This window comes from Herpailurus yagouaroundi, unplaced genomic scaffold (genome assembly GCF_014898765.1).
Source record: "Herpailurus yagouaroundi ecotype Mexico unplaced genomic scaffold, PumYag 28, whole genome shotgun sequence".
NCBI lineage: Eukaryota > Metazoa > Chordata > Mammalia > Carnivora > Felidae > Herpailurus > Herpailurus yagouaroundi.
Window position 1 is genome coordinate 132798933 of NW_024412376.1, and position 21741 is coordinate 132820673.

Genomic DNA, 21741 nt, shown 5'->3' on the forward strand with positions numbered 1-21741 from the left:
ATTCCATAGTCTCGAGAGGTTAACACGCTCACAGGACGTGTAACATGGCAGTTAGTGAATTGAGTCATCATTTAACATGTGTTATCTAAGTGCTTTTAAGACCTCAGTTTCAAAAGGTAAGCAATTGTTACTAGTTCTCCCTTAGTCCTGGAAGACCATTAACTCTAGTCTAACTAGAGTCTAACTCTATTCGCAAGCAAAGAACCTTTATAACTTGGTGAAAGACTTTTGGAGGCAAAGCCACTCTACCTGGGGGTTTTGTTTTCTGAGATTGCTAGGAACAGCTTAGGTGTCCCACTCAGCTGGTTACTTGCCTTCCAGTATTTCCCAGCAGCTTAAAGGCCATTCCCATAATCCTGCCCTGTGATGTTCATAGTCCCCTGTGTCCCTGCAGGGAACAAATTCCCTCTCAGTTGATTGCATTTTTCTCATTTTAAATCAGTGGCCAAAATAAAGATTGACATCTCCCTTCCTGCGTGTTTAAAAACTCACTACTCACTCTGGTCTTTGACATAAAAGTAACAAAGAGGAAAATACCTTGTGCTTTCCTTAGTCCTGTCATAGTCACCGCTCAGAGAAGCACAATAAAAAAATGAAAAAGCTCAAAAAATGAAGAAGCTCCTTTTGCTCTTCTTTGGCACTTGTGGATTTAAACATTTTAGAAGATTGGTAGGATGTAATCAAGTATGACGAATTGAATTGTATTATAAATGTGTATCATTTACTAGGTTTGTCATAGTAATTAGCTTAGACACATTTCTTAATAAATTGATATATCAGTTTCTTACCATCTTATCCAAAGTAAGCAGTCATAAAGTCAGGAGATAAGCATGCATGACTTTCCTCTAAAATTAGCCTATTACAATGTCTTATTTTACCGATGTCTTTTTTTTTTTCATTATTTCAAGATTGAATGAATTACTGTAACTCAGTTTTTCACAGACAAGAAATCAGCAGCCCATGATGTTAGCATTCTTTGTTGTCTTGGAGATCAGTGCCACACCCTCCCTGCGCATCCCACTTAGAGAAGCAGAGGAATAAAATTTAAAGTGTTGCCAAAAGTTACCCAGCCAGCATGAACTGATGTTACTTAATAATTTGTATTAGATACTTAATTAACTAGAATTTTTAAAAGTTGGTTCAATGATGAATTCAAGATAAATACTCAAAAATTAACAGCATTTCTTTTGTTGGAGATATCAAATTAGAAAAATACAATGAAAGATCTCATTCCCAGTGGCATGTGAGATGCTTACAAATAAATTTAAGATATGTATATGACCTTTGTAAAGACAACATCAAAGCTTTTTAGGTGTTAAGGATTGACATAAATGGGCAATTATGTCAAATTCCTAGCAAAACCAAAAGTACCAGTTGTTCCAAAGTATTGGTGCAATATAATCCCAGGGAAATTGTTATTTTTTCCTCAAGAGTTGACTAAATTATTCATCTTAATTTCAAAAAGAAACAGTCAAGAAAATAGAAGAATATTTTGGGAAAATGAGCTGTGTGCAAGGATGAGTAAAATGGAGAACAGAAGTTATTAAGATAGTATGGTTCTGTTGCCAAAATAAGCATTGATAAATAGAGTAAAATAGACTAGAAGAAAAGGGACTAGGATGCCCTGAAATAAAGCCCATTTAATATTTAATAAAGAGGGCAAAGAATCATTGATAAAATAATTATTTAATAAATGATGTTGGAAATCACCAACTTGCAAGTTTCAGGAAATAATGTAGTTTATATCTAAGTCACATCCCATGCTAAAATAAATTCCAGCTGGCTTAAATGTTAAAATGTTGGTCTTGAAAAACATACAAATAGAATAAAGACTTTAAGAAATATTTGGAGAAGAGCAAGATCTCAAGCTGTCTGGAATTTGATCCTATAAATTTTTTTAAAAATGCACAGCAAAAGCCACTACAAATAATTAGGCACAATAGGGAAAAATAGTTGCACCAAATAGGACAAAAGATTGAAATTGTTATATAAATAGGAAATAAAAGTTGGCAATAAGCAAGAAGATCTGTAATAAGCAACCAGATTCAGTGTAATATCAACCTAGTTATGAAAGTTGCAAATTTAAGCAATATTGGTATCTCATTTGCTATACTTCTACTTTACTTAAGATTTTTTGTTTTATGAAGTATTTCATTCACATACTATTGTGGATTAATAATTTAGGTCTTCATATTGAGAATCATAAAAAGGGGATTCTGGGAATTTAACCTGAGAAAATAATGATTAAGTAGAGGAAAAAACCTGTACATGCATAAAAATATTTATTGTAACATTTTTTATAACAATGAAAAGGTAGACTAATGTGGATATCCACCAGTAGGGAAAGTGTTTTTTAATTTTTTTTTTAACCTTTATTTTTGAGAGACAGAGACAGAGAGTGATCAGGGGAGGGGCAGAGAGAGAGGGAGACACAGAATCCGAAGCAGGCTCCAGGCTCTGATCTGTCAGCACAGAGCCCGACATGGGGCTCAAACCCACGAACTGTGAGATCATGACCTGAGCCAAAGTCAGACACCCAACTGACTGAGCCACCCAGGTGCCCTGGGAAAATGTTTTTTAAATTACAACATTCTACACTCTGGCATATTTTGTGATAAGTAAAAGTTGTAATTTCAAATACTGTGGCATCATAGAAAGATTTTATACCATTCATTCAGCAAATATTTATTGAGTGTATGTGCCAAGCAGTGAAGAGCAAGCAAGACATATGAGGGTCCCTGTGTCATGAAATATAATCATAGGTGAGAAGAACAGAGGCATTTACGCTAAGATGTCAACTATGTAAAAATGGTTTATTGAACACTGAGTAGACAGGGAAGCAGCCTTGCTTGTTGGGTTAGCCAGGTTGTGGGACAAGTCTTCTCTTTAGCTTATGTCACATTTTGTGCAATTAAAAATAAAATCAATAAACTGAAACCAAGAGTCTGATCCTCATGCCAGGGTAATACAATAAGCATATTACCCTTAGCGGCGCTAATGGGGCTTTCTTTCAGGGCTTGATTTCTTTGTTTTTCTAAATGTGTGGCTACTGCGGCTACCTTTTAATTGTCCTCAGAGGACCTGCAGTTTTGCACAGCATACGTCCAGTCATTCACAGATGGGCACACTTCAGCTCTCAGACATTAATAGTTCATCTCTCCAGTTTTGCCCTGAAGACTCTTCTCTGTTGCACAAAGTTAAACTGTCTGACTTCCAAAGCAAGTATTGCAGTGACAAAGCCCTATACAAGGCACTGCATCTCCACTCTTGATGTGTAAGCTACTGCCTTCCATGGCCCTGACCGCAAAGTCTAGTTCTTCAAATTGAGATGCAGCTGAAATTGTTCACAGGTTTTGGAGATAGTTGCAGGTGGAGAATTTAGGAGGGATCTTAGACTCAGCACATTCTCCTGGCTTTGTAGAGAAGTGTGGAGTGGTGGGCTTTTTGCAGGTGTACAGGTCACTCCCTAAAGCTGCTTTAAGACATGAAGTTTCCAGCATGAAATGCTTTTGTTTGGATTTAGAATTTATATCTCCAAAAATTCCTTAGTAAAAATATTAATATGCTGGGGTCTGTAATTGGACAAAGATTCTAAATCAGTCCATTACAGTTTGATAAACTTACTCTTTTACATAATCCTCAGTTGTAGGTATGAATGTCAGTGACTTGAGAAGGCTCAAGGTGATGGTCTAAAGCCCTGAATATTTCCTTAACATCAGCATTTGGGGAACTAAGTGCTCTGTCATGATGTTCCTCCACTGAGAACATGTGGTCAGGGAATTTGTACCAACTTGACTTTCTCTTCTGTCCATTAATCTTATGCACACACTAGGCTGGAAAGGGGGAATGCCACATTAGGAATGCAAAACCAAAAAAAGAAAGAGAGGTGCTTGGTCGTGTTTGAGAAGCGATCTAAAACAGGCATCATAAGGAGGGGGCAGGTAGGTTCCCTGCTGTCCTCATAGTACTGCAAGAACTGCTTTAGCTCTCAGTGGTGAGCCTTTGGTTTTCACAGGCCCCTGAGTAACTAACTACTTCATACCACTGTGTAAGGTGGTAATAGTTTCTTTCAGTCCTCAGTTGAATGACCACAAGCCTTGCTTTTGTCTTTAACAATGAATAAAGATGTGGGAAAGCAGTGGGATCAGTAAGGGATTTTTGTAAGTCTGAGTGTTAAACTCTTACACTATAATGTGGACAACTATTCGATTTTATGACGCATATAGTCTGATTGGGTAGCAAACATTAACATGAAGTAGGAGATTAAAGAACATTTAAATGCTAGTCTGGGTAACATTCTCTCCAAATGCCGTAGCTCCATTGACCTTATACTTCTTGATCTTGGGTGCTATCAGAGTACGATCACAACACATAACGGGCCTGTTTACACCTATACTTGCTGGGGTTTTGTTACTGCCCCTTTTTTGAGGGTTGGTGTGTTTGATTCCAACGTCCCTGGAAATTTGTCCGTTTCCAATCATCCAGATTTCAGCTAAAATCTCCCTTGAATCGGAGCTTCCCTACCTGGATAGCCAACATACATACCATACACGAGAAGACCCCCTCCAACCTTGTCTAACTTCCTCCCCCAGCATATAAAGTAACCACAGTGGTCTGTCTCTGCAATAATTTCTTATTGTGATTCCTGCTGAGGACACAATTCTCTCCTCCCCCCATCCAATAAAGTGTTATTTTAGGGTTCAAGAAAAAGTTGAGAGAGGAAAGAACAAAAAGGCTTTAACAATAACAAAAAAAAAAAAGACTTTTCTTCTCTTGATTAAGTATTGCAGCTTATTTGGAGGTTTATTTGGCTCCTAACAGGGCACTTTCGTGATCTAATGAGAGTGGTTATCAGTGTAACTTGGTCCAGTTGTGACTTAGTTGGAGTCCTAATGTTTGCTCAAAACTCTATGACACTATATCACTTAAATCACCTCTAGAAAGTTTCTGAGCTTATTATATCTTTAATATGTCTTTAGGACATGTTCACAAAAATGCTACTGGGTAGAAAAGCCAGGAAGATATTAAGCTGTTGTTTGTTTTTTTTTTTTTTTTATTTAAAATACAACATAGATTTACTATATTTACTTACGCAAAATCAAGCTTTGCAGCCAGTCGGATAAGGGTTTGAGTCTAACCTCTTCCTCTCACTGTGATCTTAGGGAAATAACTTAGAAGCTAATAAGACTCTTTTTTTTTCCTCTCTAAACTGTAAATTATAATCAAAACCTATTTTATAAGACCATCACGAGGAATAATGATCATATATATGGTAGGTAGCTTTTCCAGTTGCACTGAGATTTCCTTAAGCAGGGTAAAGATCACTTTTGGTAAATTCCTCCTTTTTATTTTTATGTCATAGAGAATGTGAGAAGTTGAGATGTCAATGGATAAAATGGATGGATTTATTAAGCTAAGCCCTGTAGTTGGAAAAAAAAGATACAGTGTCCATATTTTAAAGGACTGTCCCATCCTTGGCCTCACTCCTAGATCATTTTATGCCGTTTTGTGAAGATAAGTGGTTCTTGTTTGCCAGTAACCATTTTTTACTGTGTTCTATGCTTAAATACAGTGGGTTGTATATTTGTAACTATCTTTCAATGCAGATAATTAACCAATTCCCAGTTTTCTTTCAGGTAAATGTTGGAGATATAGTTATAATAAAAGGCAAAGAGTATATACCTGCTGACACTGTACTTCTCTCATCAAGGTAGAGATTACCTACTGATGCTCAAACAGTGTAGAGGATGGTTTCTCTACCCTGCATTGACCTTGTGATTTCTCCAAGGAAATAAGGAATAAACGAAGAATTTCAAACCTCTCTAATGATTTTGAATTAAACATTAAAAACTTGATTGGACTTAATGGACTCTTTCTTATTTGCCATATAGAATAAGTGATAGGTACTATCCTGTGTAATTCAAAAGTTATCATTACAATTAGAAGTCTGCTCTCTCTCTGGCTACATCCAGATCCTTGTGTGTGGACCACTAACTCATGAGATTTCCTGTTGCTTATTTTATATACTACATGGATGGGGTTCTATTGATTTTTATCTTGCAGTCCTTGTTCATGATAAATTCTTCTATGATGCATTAATATATCCCTCCAAACCTTCTTGATCTTTATGGGACATTAGTGCAAGAAAATGGATGAATGTTTTCGTTTTTGTCGTCATACCTTTTGAAACGCCATACTCTTCCAACAACAACAACAAAAAAAAATTGAAGTATTTTGCTCTTTTAAATCCTTTCCATGACTGAATTTAGATAATTTTTGTTTTATTCATATTTAAGACAGTCATGAATTAATATTCAGAACATATGGCACCGTTACCTTTTAAAGAATGCAGTTTTCAAATGGTTTGGGGTTTAAAAACTGTAAAACTGGTCCTAATATAAATTAAGAAAAATGTTTTTTAATATCTTAGAGGTTGTTTATCATCATTTCCTTGGACAGTTTTATTTGTAAAATCCACATATAAATATGGACAGTGTCCTTTTTTCAAAATCTATTTAATCAGGTCATTATTTAAAGTGATTGGACTTATAACAAGTTAGTGATACTTAACCGAGCAAAAAGTCCTCCAGATATTTATAGAAATAAGTCTATGGGTAGTTGAAGTACTGTAGGTAGTTGTACTTTCATACTTTATAGCTGGGAGATTTTTGTGTCACCTATAGATTTTATTTCCGGAAAAATTAAAATTAATGGGTTTCTAAATCAGCCTTTTTGTTACTAATTTTCTTTGCTCATAGCTTTAATTAGGGTCGGTTTCTAAAACTGAAGTAGAGGTACTGGTCCACATGTGGCTGTGTGAGAATGAGTTTAACGGTTGAGCTTGCTGTCACTGCCTCAACATACCAGATGGTATCAGGTACTAGAGAACACTCTGCCTAGGAGACAGGAAATCAGGATTCTTACCCTGGCTTGGTGATTTTGAACAAAAGACTTCATCTCCCAGGCCTTGATTTCACATCTTTTAAAGTGAGGAAGAGGGAGGAGATGACGAAACTCTGATATTCCCTGATTCTCCTTCTTCTTTAGATTCAGTAAGTTTTTATTTATTTAAGTTGTAAGAATGCCTAGCCAACAGAACAATGGGCACTCGGTGGTACTAAATAAAAGTTTGATAAATGTAGTGGATGACTGACCATCTAAATGGTCAAAGTTCAAAGTGATAATACAGCATTCCAGCAATTTAAGAAAGTAATCGTGTTTTCCTGATTACGCCTATCAGAGAGACATAATTTATCATAGAGAATATCATGGATGGGTACCATTAATTACACTTTTTATTTTTTGTATGCTCCAAAGCATGAAGATACTTGACTATATTGCCCTGACTTTATACATAATTTTGAACTGAAAGTTTTAAAAAATACTTTTCATCAGCCTCTATCCACCCCCAGAAACTCCCAGAAAGCTCTGTGCTCATATTTTTTTAAAGTTTGGAGCATTTTTACGGGAGTTATTTCCTCAACGTTAAAAAACACTCACTGGTGGCTCACAGATACTGTAGTATAAGTATAGATACGGTAGATGGAAATAGTTTCTATCTTTTTTTTTTTTTAAGATTTTTAAGTAATCTCTACACCCAACGTAGGGCTCAAACTCACAACCCCAAGATCAAGTCTCATATTTCACCAACTAAGCCAGCCAGGTGCCCCAACAGTTTCTATATCTTACTATAGCAGCCACAGAGATTAACTTCCTCCAAAGATTATTACTTCTTAAAAGATTGTGTGACTCATTGCATTTAGTTACTTAGTAGGACTCAAAGTATAAAGCCTCTTCCATTATGTATTTATATCCCAGTGGCAAAGTGCCACCTTTCAGGGTTGTTTTTTCTCAAAAAGTTTTGCACTACTCTTGTGAATGTACGTTAACCTTAACAAATAGGTGGAAGTTTGTGTCCTCATTTAACAGAAAGTGTAACTTTGACTTCAAGTCTTATTTTTTGCTATTTAACTTTACCTAACGACTAAGTCAAGGTGGGAATATTTAATCCCTAATTAATCTGATCCCTTCATTATGCCACGCTGTCCACTATCAGAATAAGGACATGGTGATTCTCACCTGCAGATGAGCATTATTTAACAGTAAACATAAACAACAGTTTGTAACAGTTTAATTTCCAAATATTTTCAATTATTAATTACTAATAGTGCACCCTTTCTGAGGTAGTTTGAAAATAAAGCATGAACATTGTTGAAAGTTACTGTGTTTCATTGATTTTTCACTTCCATTTGAAGAAACAAGTTTTAGTTTATGACAAATACATATATAAGTTTAGAAAGTAAAATATAGAGTAAAATAACTCAAGCTGTTCATTCAAGTCCACACAGGTTCCTGGCATGTCTATTTCATACCCTCTCTGAAAAACTTCTCCTGGGTTCAAAGGCTTATTACCCTTTTAAGACAATGCATCACCAAGACTTAATGAATTATTGAACAACTCAAAAGGCTGCGATTATGCCTTCTAACTTCCTAAAACCCATGTCTTTACAGCTTTGCATTAAAGGTAATGATATGTATGCAGTTAACTTTCAAAATGTTTCAGAATCAGAAAATTTCTAATATTTTTTTTTAAGTGTATTGGGGATGGTGGTGGAGAGGACTAATATACTTGGTTTTTCAAAGAATTGTTCCCACAGTTCTTTCCTTCTTGGGTAGGAGTGGTCATACACTAGATGGCGTGAGAGTGAGGAATTGGAGAAAGGAAAATCTGTAAGATAAAGTAACTATATAAAATTTTGTTTTTGAGAAGACAGTCTTGTGAATAAACTTTAAAGAAGGAGCAAAAGTTTCCACATAAAAATTGAAAATTGGGCTTCAAATTGAGTAATCCTTTAATATTTCACATTTTCTTGTGCCTTTAGACCTGATCAAAATAAATTTTGAAAAAATGGACATTAGACATTTTTATTAACATGTATTATTTTCTATAATAATTTCAAACTTTCTGTCTCTTTTGTCCATTTGTTTGGTTCTTCTTTTTTCTGTTTTTCATTTTTTTTTTCCGTTTCAATTATTTTAAACTGGGACCTGTAGGTGGCAGTAGGGGAAATAGTGAAAGTGACCAATGGGGAACATCTCCCAGCAGATCTCATCAGCCTGTCCTCAAGGTTAGAACCACTGAGTCGTACAGGATGTGTGTATGTGGATCCTCACCCTACAGCAGAGAACAATTACACCCAAAGATGGTTGAGTTCTATGTCTCTTCCTGTAAAACACAAAAATTTTTATACTTCTTGGAGATAGACATTTCACAAATGTTTTAAAGGCCTTTTATGAATGCAACATTGGATGCTGTTTGTCCCTCGGGTGGGAAGATTCAGCTCCTATTGTTCTCAATAGGAGTTCATGAGGCATGCCAGTAAAGGTAGATTTTAATTTCCTGTGCATCATTAATATATATCCATATTTAACAACATGCCTAAATACCGAGGCTGAATTTAATACCTCTCCAGGATACTGTTTTGAACAGTGTTAAGCTTTTCATGAAATGAAGTCATTGAAATTTTGCCTTATTCTTATATTTGAAACTTACTGTGAGTTCTGTATAATCCCTTCAGCAATTATGACTATAATTTGGGCTTGTATAGGGTTTACAGAGGACCCCCTGCACAAAGCTGGATGTTGTACATTTTGTACCGCATGCTTTGGGATCAGTTTTTATCCCACTTGTTACTAGTGGCAAAGTGCATGTTCCCATGGTAAAGTTCAGCCGTCTACCAGTGTCTGTATTGTGATATGCATCTTGTTTCATCTTTCCACTTACTAATCAAAAAGCCTGCTTTGCCTCTCTGACTGTAGCTTGCGTTTGGATGTCACCATAATTTGCTGAAATATTTATTATGTAGCATGATCCCTTATGTAAAACTTCTTGCTGCTTTTTCATAACACTATTAAGAACTGCTTCAGTAACAGCTGTCTTAAGGGATTAAGAATGTTCTGAATTTGGATGCATATTTTATTTGCCCCACTTCAAATAGAAGTCAGCCGTTTAACTTTTTAACTTCCTGGCCATGTAAAGTCCTAGAAAAATTGCTTTGTGAAAAAAAAGATAGAATGGTAGTCTCATTTTAATGTGAGAATGGCCTTGGACATATTGATCAGTAATATTTTTAATGCATTTTACTGGCAAAGTATGGAATCTGCATTGTTCACCTAACATCTGTCACCATGCTTCTATATTGTCAGAAATGTTTTAAAATTTCATAAGCCATTTATGTTTCAAATGTATATAGAAGTTACAAATTAGCAGTTACTAGAGCCAAGTTAAATGTTGGATAGATGATATGTTGAATATAATAGAGCGAAAATATAAATACTGAAAAATTTCTCCAGTTGGGAAAAAAATATAAGCCTTTATGGGAGAAAAAAAAATCCACTGAGTGAATTGAAGAACTTGCAAAGTTACATTAAAATGAATCTGTAAAATATTTGATCATTGACCGTATGTTTCAGCAATTTTCACAAATCTCCAGGCCACAAAACTAAGCTACCTGCCCATTTCTGAAACTTGAAATAATGTGTTTTGCACATGTACAAATTGGAAGTTGATTAGAAGATCCAGGTATTTGTAACTGACAAACTTTTTCCATTCTAACTTTGAATACATATGCTTATCAGAGATTACATTTATACTTCCATGATGTTACTAAGGCTTATTGTATAACCAAGTGCTAATGAGGTTGATTTAACTTCAGAACGTTTTTCCTTACACTTGAGGATACAGTTAGATGACAGACTCACCTGTCTATACTTGCTGGGCACATAAAGTCAGATTGTGAAGGGAAAGGATATACACAGTCCAGGATGTAGTACCTGTGATAATGCTGGAGAATGTGCATCCCTTCTGCCAGCCACCACTCACTAAACTTTTCCAAACACATTCTGGTGGGGACCCATGAAATGGACCTCCTAGGTGCAGGTCAAGGAGCAATATGGCCAAGTTGGCTGCTTTTAGTTTTAGCTTTTTCTGCCACAAGAATCTCTGAAATAACCTCAAGAAAGAGAACAGGAGCAGAAAAAAACAAAAACAGAAGTATGTATCTAAAGTATATATCTACTTCCATTGTAAAATCTCACACAGTTTTTAAAAGTAGCCTTAAAATTTAAATATTATGGTTCGTATGATCCTGTTCATCTTTTCTTAAAAGGTAGTCACTGAAAGTTTATAGAAGCAGCAATCTGGAATTGTCTAATCACTTTCCTTAACCAATTTATACATGGGCTACAAGCATGAAATCTCACTTGATATTTTTGAGCTAAAGATAAAGCTGGACACAAAACTGCTTTTACATTTCAGATACAGTCTGTGTCGTGTCATTATGGATGAGCAATTTAAGTATCACATGACAAATCTAATCATCCACATTAGCTTGAAGATCAGTACTGATTGGCATCAGGAAATTGCTTTGTGGTCGTTCTAGCTGAAAAGCTGATCCATGAGTTGTGACGCATGGGTTCTGCCTCCCAGCATTTAGCACTTAGAGTGGAAATCATCATGAAACTAGACGACTAAAGCTTTGTTTAAAACAAAAGGCTTCAGTGAGTCTAAGCATTTAAATAAGTTATTATTTTGCTTTTCTTCCCCCACTAAATCTCTCTGCTTTTCAATTTTAAATAACAGTGAGCCCCAGGCCATGTGCTACATTGAAACATCCAACTTAGATGGTGAAACAAACCTGAAAATTAGGCAGGTAAGATCTAATACAGGTTTATGTAATTTTTACTGATTTATTACACGGAATCAAGAGCTTTATTTCTGGTGTTGTCTTGAATTGAAGTGACTATCTAATTGCAAATACTTTCTTGCTGAGCCACTATGAAGAGGTGTCTTTGACTGAGATGAAGACTCAGATTTACTTGCCTGATTAAATATAGTCCATCACACAGATATTATTTGTAACATTTTTAATATTTCATGTAATAGCCAACAGCCCGATGATGATAATTTTAGTAGTTCTAAGTACTTTGACGTGTGTTTGCGTATTTAATCGTCCCCATTCGCCTGGCCCAAATTATTATTTGGCTTTGCTGTATCAAAAAGGCGTAGTTTCCATTGCTGTTCTAAAAGTCTCACTAATCTCAGGGAATAGTTAGGATTTCTGTATTTGCTTCTCATACCATCTCCAATAGAAAGCAACGGTCTTTTTAAGGAGGAGACTTTTAAAAATGTACTCTCTGGGGTTCTAGGGGGATGATGGAAATGACAAGTGAGAAGTTTGGGATGTGATGGAAGTAGGTCATCAGGGCACCTGAACTCAGAGTGCCCCAGGAAGCGGGGTCCTGTTCACTGCCAGCCAGTAGAAGCTAGTTGGCCAGAGGGAGGAACTATTTTTTGAGTTTTCCTTCTCAGTGGACTAACAGAAAAGAAATGTAACGATTCTCTTTGGACATAGTTCTATTTATTTTGCATTCTCTTTTTGAGATTCAGCAGGCAGACTGTGTAATGCTAAATATTAATTTTATTTTTGGAAACACACAGTTCTTTGAGGACTTCAAAATATCTTTGCAGTCAAGTTAATAGTCTCAAGTATGTTTTAGATCTTTCACAAAAGTTACCCTATTCTTGTGTTCAAGTAGAGAGGAAGGTGACCCTTAATTATGATTTGACAAACAGTACTGTGTAAGGGAGGAGACTTGCTTATAAAATAGTGGGACCTCTTAGATCCTAAGACTGAGATGAATTCAGAATCCCCCCTCCTCCTGCACACAATGCAATTAATATACTCTTTTGCTTTTTAAAAAATTTCTAAACAGGGCTTACCAGCAACATCAGATATAAAAGACATTGACAGTTTGATGAGAATTTCTGGCAGAATCGAGTGTGAAAGTCCAAACAGACATCTGTACGATTTTGTTGGAAACATAAGGCTTGATGGACATAGGTATGTAAAATTGGTCTTTATAAGAACCCAGAATTCAGGGGCGCCTGGGTGGCTCAGTCAGTTAAGCATCCAACTTCGGCTCAGGTCATGATCTCACAGTTCCTGGGTTCAAGCTCCACGTCAGGCTCTGTGCTGACAGCTCAGAGCCTGGATCCTGCTTCAGATTCTGTGTTTCCCTCTCTCTCTGCCCCTCCCCTGCTCATGCTCTGTGTCTCCCTCTCTCAAAAATAAACATAAAAAACAAAACAAAACAAAAAACAGAATTCACTGCGTCTCAGTGTATTGCTGAGTGTTTTCCAAGCCTGGGTGCATATTATTTTCTCATGCTCTAAGTTTGAACACTCAAAACCTCTTAAGTATTTCTGTGTTACTTCTACCAAGAGTCTTTTTGCAGAAATGTTAGCTCTTAACTCCATGCATATGGTACAACTGAAGACTTCCTCAAGATGACAATTGGATATTTTCAGGGATATGCCAGGCTTGTGGCACATTAATTAGTGGCATATTCTTTGGCCAGAATACTTATGTCATAGGCCTATCTGCAATCTCCATGGCTTGGGTCCTTTCCTGTGATCTCTAGGTGCCTCAAAGATTTCAGATTCTACCCGCAAGGAGTTGACTGTACTGGATAATTTCTTGTCTTTCTTGTCTTCTCTGTATAATTCCATATGCTCTTTTCTAGGCCGTGTTATCATCTACAGTTATCTTTACTGTTACATCCTTTCTACCCTTCATTCCTTCCCACTTCTCTTTCCTGTCTCTCTCTTCATAGATTCAACCGGTATTTCTCAAGCCCCCAGTGGGCTAGGTAGGCTAAGTACAGAGATGGAACAGGAGACTGCAGTGAACAAAAGAGATAAATATGCCCGCCCTTGTGAGCTTACTTTCTTGCAGTAAGGAAAGGGCAAATAGACAACAAATGATAAATAAGAAAATTCTGTTCTAGGTTAGAAAGTGATAAATGGTTTGAAAAAAAAAAAAAATAGCCCAGGACAAGGCAGATTGGGTGTCCTTGAGAGCAAATCACTTTTGAGTTAGAATGGTTGTAGTAAGCCTCATTCATCAGGTAACATTTGAGGCCTGTGAGTAGGAGGAGAGTAAGTTAGCCATTTATACATCTGGAGGGAGAGAATTCCAGACAGAAGGAATAGTCAGCGCAAATTATTAGTTGTATTTATTGCATCATTTTAAAGTGGGAATGTGCCTGGAGTAGGTATGAAATTTCAGGGAGGACAGCGTGGTTGAAGTAGAGTTACCAAGAAAGAGTAATAAAAGAAGGGTAGAGGAATAAGAGGAAGCCAGACCATGCAAGGCTTTGAAGGCTATTGTAGAGTGTTACTCTGAGTGAAATGGTGATCCATTGGAGGGTTTTTAGAGGGGATATCAGCGGTTCAGTTTTGGGCCAAATAAGTTTGTGTCAGGGAGGCAAATGAATATATAAGCCTAGAGTTTGGGATAGAAGTCTGAGTCATGAGATAAATTTGGGAATAGTTGGCATAGATAATTAAAGCCATGGAAGTGGAAGAAATCACTGAAGGTGAAAGGGTATGGAGAGAAAGGTGAGGAGTCCCAAGGACTATCCTAAGACTGCAACATTAAGGTTGGGAAAATGGAGAGACCAGCCAAAGAAACCAAAATCAGGTTGATAGGAAGAAAGCCGAGATGGAGTGAGGAAAGTCTACCAAGGCAAAGGGAGTGACAGATGGGTCAGATGTTGCTGTTGGTCAAGCACAATGAGGCTGAGAATTAACAGTTCCGTTTAGCAGTCGATATCCTTGAGCTTGGTTAGAGCAGGCAGAGGCTGAAGTGAGTCTGAGATAGTGGAAGAAGAGGAGTTGAAAATACCAAGTGTAGACAGCGTTTTCCAGGAGATTTGTTAGAAAAGGGAGCAGAAATGGAGCAGAACCTGGCAAGGAAGGGTAGGGTCTCTCCCATCTGCCACTTCTTCCTCTTGCCCTCGCTTTCCTTCTCCTCTGTCTCCTCTACCCCCAGGTATAGGTAGTGGCCAGCTAAATGCACTATCATTCCACCAGCCTGAGAGATTATCAGTGCCTTCATTATTTTATAATTGCATTATTACAGTGTTTGAATTCTAAAGAACATGTAAGATATACCCTAAACTGTCATCCTCATTCAGATCCACCAAAAGCTTTCCTGTAATTCATGAATTATATATTGTTCTAAAATTTGCACAGAGTGACCTCACAGAGTGAACATATGGTTATAGACTAATAATAGAGTTGGCCACTTATATAAGTGATGTTTCTGTAGTCTGACATTCCTAACTGGCCAACTTCCATTTCTTATCAGTTCCCCATGAAATCAATGCCAAGCAAATCAATGCAGTGAAAGAGAAACTATACGATAGTGCCAAGACTTAGGGTAAGATAGAATTTATACAATAAGCTTTAATATATATGAAAGGTGGAAACAGATTTTCAATACCTTCGTATTGTGGCACATTTGACTTTTACAGTGATTACCCAGAGCTCTTGGAGCCCCTTTATTTGGAACATGTGTACTTTGATTCCATTATTAAGGATGAGGGTCATTGTCTAATGCCAGAAGCTTTGGAATTCCACCTCTGAGGAAATGTAGTAATAACTAACTTATGTTGAATCTTCATAATTGAAAAGGAGTATTTTTGTTTGTTTTTGAAGAGTTTGTACCTAATCCCAATCAATCCATACCACAAATGCCAAGGTGACAGTTGTCCTATTGTACCTCATTGTATATGTGAGGAATGGTTGGCACTTACATGCTTCAAGTATAGGCTAGCAGCTTCCCAAGAATTTCTTGGAAACGTGCTTTAGGCCTAAGGTCCCCTCCCAACTCTGAAACATCTTGAGACATATACACAAAGGGTTCCCTTCCAGCTGGGTCTGAAAAGCATGCTGTTTACAGAAAGAATGAGAATTATAGATACTGTAGTCTTTTTCTAAATTGGCATACACCGTTTCTTAAAGGCTTACTTAAGTAGAGGCCTTCAGGTGCTGTTATGACCTGAACTGATGTCACCTGAGCCAGTGATCGTTGGGCAGTTCTTGAAAGAAGGTCTAAGGCCCAAGCTGCTACTAGCTTTAGCCACCTAACAGACCATGAAAGCCCACCAGGAATGCAAGACTCAACCTCACTTTGCCCTCTGCTGGCAAAGAAGTTCTGTAAGAAGTTCTGGGTTCTCCGGAGACTTTACTTGGACCAACTGTTGCCTTCTTTTTCCAGGTTGTTGTTTTTTAATGTATTTTTCTTTATATTTGACACTTCTTTCTTGCTTTTTTTCCTAAAATGAAGACCTAGTGATAGAAATCCTTAAGCCATTACATTTTGTGTAGTACATCTCCATCAAGAATCCCACTATATCTCTGATAGCTTGTACCTCTCTGTGTAAGGTTGTGTCAACCAACAAGTTACCAGTGTGGATAGTTTTACAAAGAACTTGCAAAAGACTCAAGTTGGCCTTTATTCATGAAAAATGTGTTTTAAATTAGATGGAATAGATATCTTCAATTTGCTGTCATTTCAGAGGAATGTTTTAAAACATTAGATGCTTACCATTTATTGGAAACTTATTCATAGTTCTTAGATAATTGATATTCGAATATGATAAATTATCCTAGAGATTTTAAATACAGGGACTTAACCTCTGCAGGGCAGGGGTGGCAATGCAAGTGGATGATGAGATCTATGTATTTACCTTGCTTTGTATATTATTTGGACTTTTATTATGCACAAAGCTGTTTTTAATTAGGTGTGGGAGGGGAGCAGATCCCCTAATCTCACCGCTTCCAAACATCTTAGAAACCTAAACAGACTTACTAAATCAGGAAGAGTCTAAAATAGGTTTGAAAATTAACCTCTGAGTTCTAAAATACTGCCTACTGTCTTGGATAATGAAGTTGTAGGAAATGGCTGGTTTGGTGCTAAGGAGAAGCAACTGGAATGCTTCCTTCCAGCTGTCCTTGGGTAAGAAAATTATTCTTACTGGTAGGAAAATTACTTCTTTTCTAAAAATAAAGTGAATGTGAGAAGGGTTATTTTAATAACAGAACCTTTGTTGGAACTATGTAATAACTATAGAATTCTTAAGCATTTTAGAAAGTGTTTCTAATGTCACAACATGATCTGTCCTAGCACTGTCCCCCTGGGAGCAGATCAGATTCTTCTTCGAGGCGCCCAGTTGAGAAACACACAGTGGGTTCATGGAATAGTTGTCTACACCGGACATGATACCAAGCTGATGCAGGTGGGATTCTTATCTATGAAAACTTTTTGGACCTATTCTCTTGAAAAATGTGCTATTTGTAGCTCTCTATGCAGTAGTGTGAAACAGCAGACCATCTGTCACAGATTCCTGAGCCCCACTCTATACATTCAGAATCTCATTCTTCGGTGTGTGGGGCTATGAAATGGTTCATGCACACAAGAACAGTGGAAAGTTCATCAGGCATCAACAGTGCATGAACTCTTAATGATTTTGTGTGTTGGCCCGTGGCAGCATTTACTAACTATTGCAGTGGTTAATACTAGATGTCTATGTAATGACGAGTGCTCTATGTTAAAGTGTTTGTCTTATAATTTTATTTTAATACAGTGATCAAATTTTAGAACTTGGTTTCACTTTTTCATAAAACGAAAAGAATCTGAAAGTCAAATGTTGACCATTTTTTGGTAACATTTTTAATGTTAGCCCACGTTTAATCAACTTTAGTCTTCGCACTTCTAGTGTTTACATGTGCCTGGGGATATAATAGGAGTGTTCACTGGTTAGGTGGGTAGGGAATACCATTTTAAGATACTAAATGAAAAACTGGTTTCAGTTCTGATAACTTTGTAAAGTTGTGGAGACATTATCAACAGGCAGACAGGACTGCTATTAATGATTCCACCCCTAGCCATTCTATAAATTCTGTAAGCCATTATTTTATATCTATTATTACAGATTTAATTTTCTCTTCTGTGGACGCCTTGGTTAGCACTGACCTATCATGATGATTTTTATCATTAAATACAGCTGAGGAAACCTCTGTCATTTCCTACAGCCAGGGCCACTTAGATGGTTGCTGTATTCAGTAAAAGAGTTGCTAACTGCCACCAGAAATGTGGAAACCAGAGATCCTTTAAATGTGGTCTTCAAAAAAAAAAAAAAAAAAAATTAAAAAAAAAATAAATGTGGTCTTCATAGTTTGGAACTTCCAGGTCTCTGGTTGTGGGTGCATAGGCCACCTTCTCTGCCTCTCTTCCAGAGCTGAGATGCTAGATGCTTCTAGTCTAAGTAGTCAAGTAATGCATTGTTCATCTTGCCTGCCTCAATGCAAAAGTCGTGTCTATAAAGGAATATCATTTCCTTCTCTTTGTATTGTTTTACATTAGATAAAGATATGGGTGGGGTGGGGAGGGAAAGGTGGTTAACATTTGACAGCTTATTTCTGTGTAATTTTCATGTATCTACTCATGTCTAGATTTTGAGGTGTGACTTACTCTGTCGTCTTCATCAAAATACCAAATATACATTACTAAATCAATCTGTACTCATTTTTATTGCTCATATTGTTTCTTTTTACAGAATTCAACAAGTCCACCACTTAAACTCTCAAATGTGGAACGGATTACAAATGTACAAATTTTGATTTTATTTTGTATCTTAATTGCCATGTCTCTTATCTGTTCTGTGGGTTCAGCCATTTGGAATCGGAGGCATTCTGGAAAGCACTGGTATCTCAATCTAAACTGTAAGCATTAAAGTGCCTGTTGTACTTAGTTTTTCTTTCATTAAAACGTGTATTTATTTCACGGCTGACTTGAGATTTCCTATTATTCCTAAAAAGGAAACCTTGTTGCCAAGATAACTGGGCATTTAATTTTTATTTTTCAATGCAGTTTCCAGCAAAAGGAAGTAAAATGTTAGAGTCTCTAAAATTTGAGAATTCTTAAAAATACAATGAGCACTCTGTAATAACATAAAATGTTATTTTGTATTTTATTTAATGTTATTCATTTATTCTTTAAAATATTTTAACACGGGTGGTTAGGTAGCTATCTGGGTAAAGAAAGCAGATTGATTATATTTAAAGCACCAAAAGTAAACCACATGCTTGTGAAATGTTTAAATTGAACGTACTTTCATTTGAACCTATGAATGCAGTTAAATTCCATGTTAATGGTCATCCTGTCTCAGGGAAAGTCCTATTAAATAGGTTCTTTTTGGACCATCTATCCTTTTACTGTTATGGGATTAATGTACCATCTCTGAATATTTCTGGAAAATAAGTTTGCATTGTCTTTTGATTGCCAATAAATATTTAATTTCCAAACATACAAAAACAAATTCTAGTAAAACCTGGTAGCAAAATTGATTTTTTTCAGTTTTTATTATATTGATTTAGTTTTGCAGCTGTTCCAACTTTTTTTTTTTTTTTTTTTTTTTTTACAGTCATTGGTTTACTATTTCAACATTAGAACTGTTATGAGTACCATCAGTTTGTTTCTTGTGTGTCTGGGGTAGCTGTTCCATTTTCTTTATTGAAGAGGAAGAATGTAGTTTACCTAAAGTACAGCCCTACATTGTTTTTGCTACTTGGGTTAGTTTTCCTGCTGCTGTTTTTGTTTGATTGCTTTCCAGGCATGCTTTAAAGTCTTTTTTAAGAGTTTATATAAAAGTGATTCTACCCAATTGAGATTTTACATTTATAAACCCACAATCCTATCCCTGCTATCTCTAAACTTCCTATTTGGAACAGGATTTGAAATACTTGGTAGTGCTTCATTCTTTCATACCATTATGAAGCTCTTAACAGGACTAACAACAAATTGAACACAAATAGTGCTGTTCCATCCTGAATGTATTTGAAAATAAGGAGATGTTATCAGCGCAGTGAATCCCGCCTAACTATATGCATCTGTTGTATGATATGGAAAATTTTTGTTACGCTAAAGTTCTGGCCAATGCAGATGAAACATAAAACGGTAAATGACTTTCTTCCCACCTCCCCCAACAGATGGTGGTGCTAATAATTTTGGACTGAATTTCTTGACCTTCATCATCCTTTTCAACAATCTCATTCCTATCAGCTTGTTGGTGACATTAGAAGTGGTGAAATTTACCCAGGCATACTTCATAAATTGGGTAAATATGAATTATTATTGTTTTTCATCATTCTAAGTATGCATTTTGTCTTTTTTCCTGATAGCGTCTTTTGATCTCTCAGAAACAAAATCTTAATTATACCTTACCTTTTGTTGTCTACAAGATGGCATTTCAAAATATTTATGGCTCTAATATAATTATAACAAAAATCATTTGACATGTAAAATCAGTAGCAAAATCTCTCATCTCAGAATCACACCAGCTTATGGACCCGACATTCTGGGGAACAAGATCTCCAGGAAACCTATTTTGGGTTTCATAGTGATCTTGGGGAAAAGGAGAACCATGGGGTGTGGAGCTAAAATATTTAGACTATAGTTGTAGCTCTGTATTTCCTAGCTGTGTGAACTTTGCCAAACCACTTGACTTCTTTGAGGCTGATTTTCCTGGACCCTTACACAGGAATGATAAAACACAGTTTACCAACATCTCATGGTGGTGATACAGAGCAAAGAAATCTCACGACAAAGAAATCTCACAGAGAAATCTCACAGCCTCCTCAACGATTAAGTGCTGGAGAAATAATACCACATTCATTATTTGTAACAACCAGGCTGTCTATCATGTTTTATATATCTATGTAGTTTATTTTTCCATACTGTAAACAAATTCAACTGTGCTTAAATTTTTCTTATTTTTTTCTTCTGAAAAAAATTTTTTTAATCTTGGGAAAAAAATGTGCTGGACATCTGTTTCCTAAATATTTTCTTTATAAAATGTGTTCTTAATTTTATTTTACCACAGTTAAAATTAATGAATTTATGTAAATTGAATACATCTTCAGACTTAATCTGCCAGAAAGTTTTAATTTTTCTTTTTTTTTGAGAAATTCTGGTACTATCTTTTGATGTTATTTTTTTTTTAATAATTTAAAAGTCTTTCAAATGGACAGTATTGGGATTTTCTAAAATATAACTGACGATACTTTTGCCACTGCTCATGGTGAATGACCTGCCTCAGCAGTCAATTGCTAATTCATTCACAAGACCAGTATAATTTAGAAATCTAAAATGAGCTGCAGGTGTGGCTTATTTCATGCAAGGAGATACATTGCTGAAGAATTATGTAATAAAATTTGTGTAAATAGAGTTAAAAACAGGATTAAAATTAAGGTTTCCCACTTACAATAAGAAATCATAAAGTGATTCATTATGAAAGTCATAACTAGTCGCTTTATTATTTTTTACATGGATTTTCAAAAATAATATTTTCTTCAAATAATGACATAGTTTGAATGTTGGAGTAACCTAGCAGGCTTATGCTTTTTTCAACTACCTTTCTGTTATACAGAGATTTTATAACATTCTTGACAGGTCTTCCCTTACCAGAAAGCTCTTTCTTGTGTAGAAATGAGATGAATAATTGCTCCCCTTTGATACTGGTTCTACCTGATCTTTTATGAAAATGTCTAAAACCTTGTTTCTGAATGATAGCCTTGCAAAGTATTAGAACTCAGCTACGATGCCTATTGTCCTATGGTATCTTCTCCCATATCCTTCTGTTCCTTACTAGATTTGATTTCCAACCTACTCCCCATTCCTTTATTCCTCTCTGAACATTGTCCACTTGGTTAATATCCTGCTTAAAACATGGTACCTACAACAACACAGCCTACTTTAGAACTGATCCCCATCAGCAGATGGGGAATGCAGATGTGGGAAAGATCAGATTTGTTCTTTTCGTTTGACATGTGAA

General features: G+C 36.2%; 1 protein-coding gene across 6 annotated transcripts in view; it reads left to right on the forward strand.

The window, feature by feature from the left end:
• Positions 1–21741, forward strand: part of ATP8A1 (ATPase phospholipid transporting 8A1) — a 230889-nt gene that overhangs the window by 59471 nt on the left and 149677 nt on the right. For 3 of the 6 annotated variants that reach the window (XM_040484736.1, XM_040484719.1, XM_040484746.1), the window contains exons 7-12: positions 5637–5710; positions 11642–11711; positions 12775–12902; positions 17034–17145; positions 18466–18631; positions 19898–20025. In XM_040484736.1, coding sequence (XP_040340670.1) covers positions 5637–5710; positions 11642–11711; positions 12775–12902; positions 17034–17145; positions 18466–18631; positions 19898–20025 — 678 coding nt within the window. The other 3 variants (XM_040484727.1, XM_040484768.1, XM_040484757.1) reach the window with 3 other exon arrangements.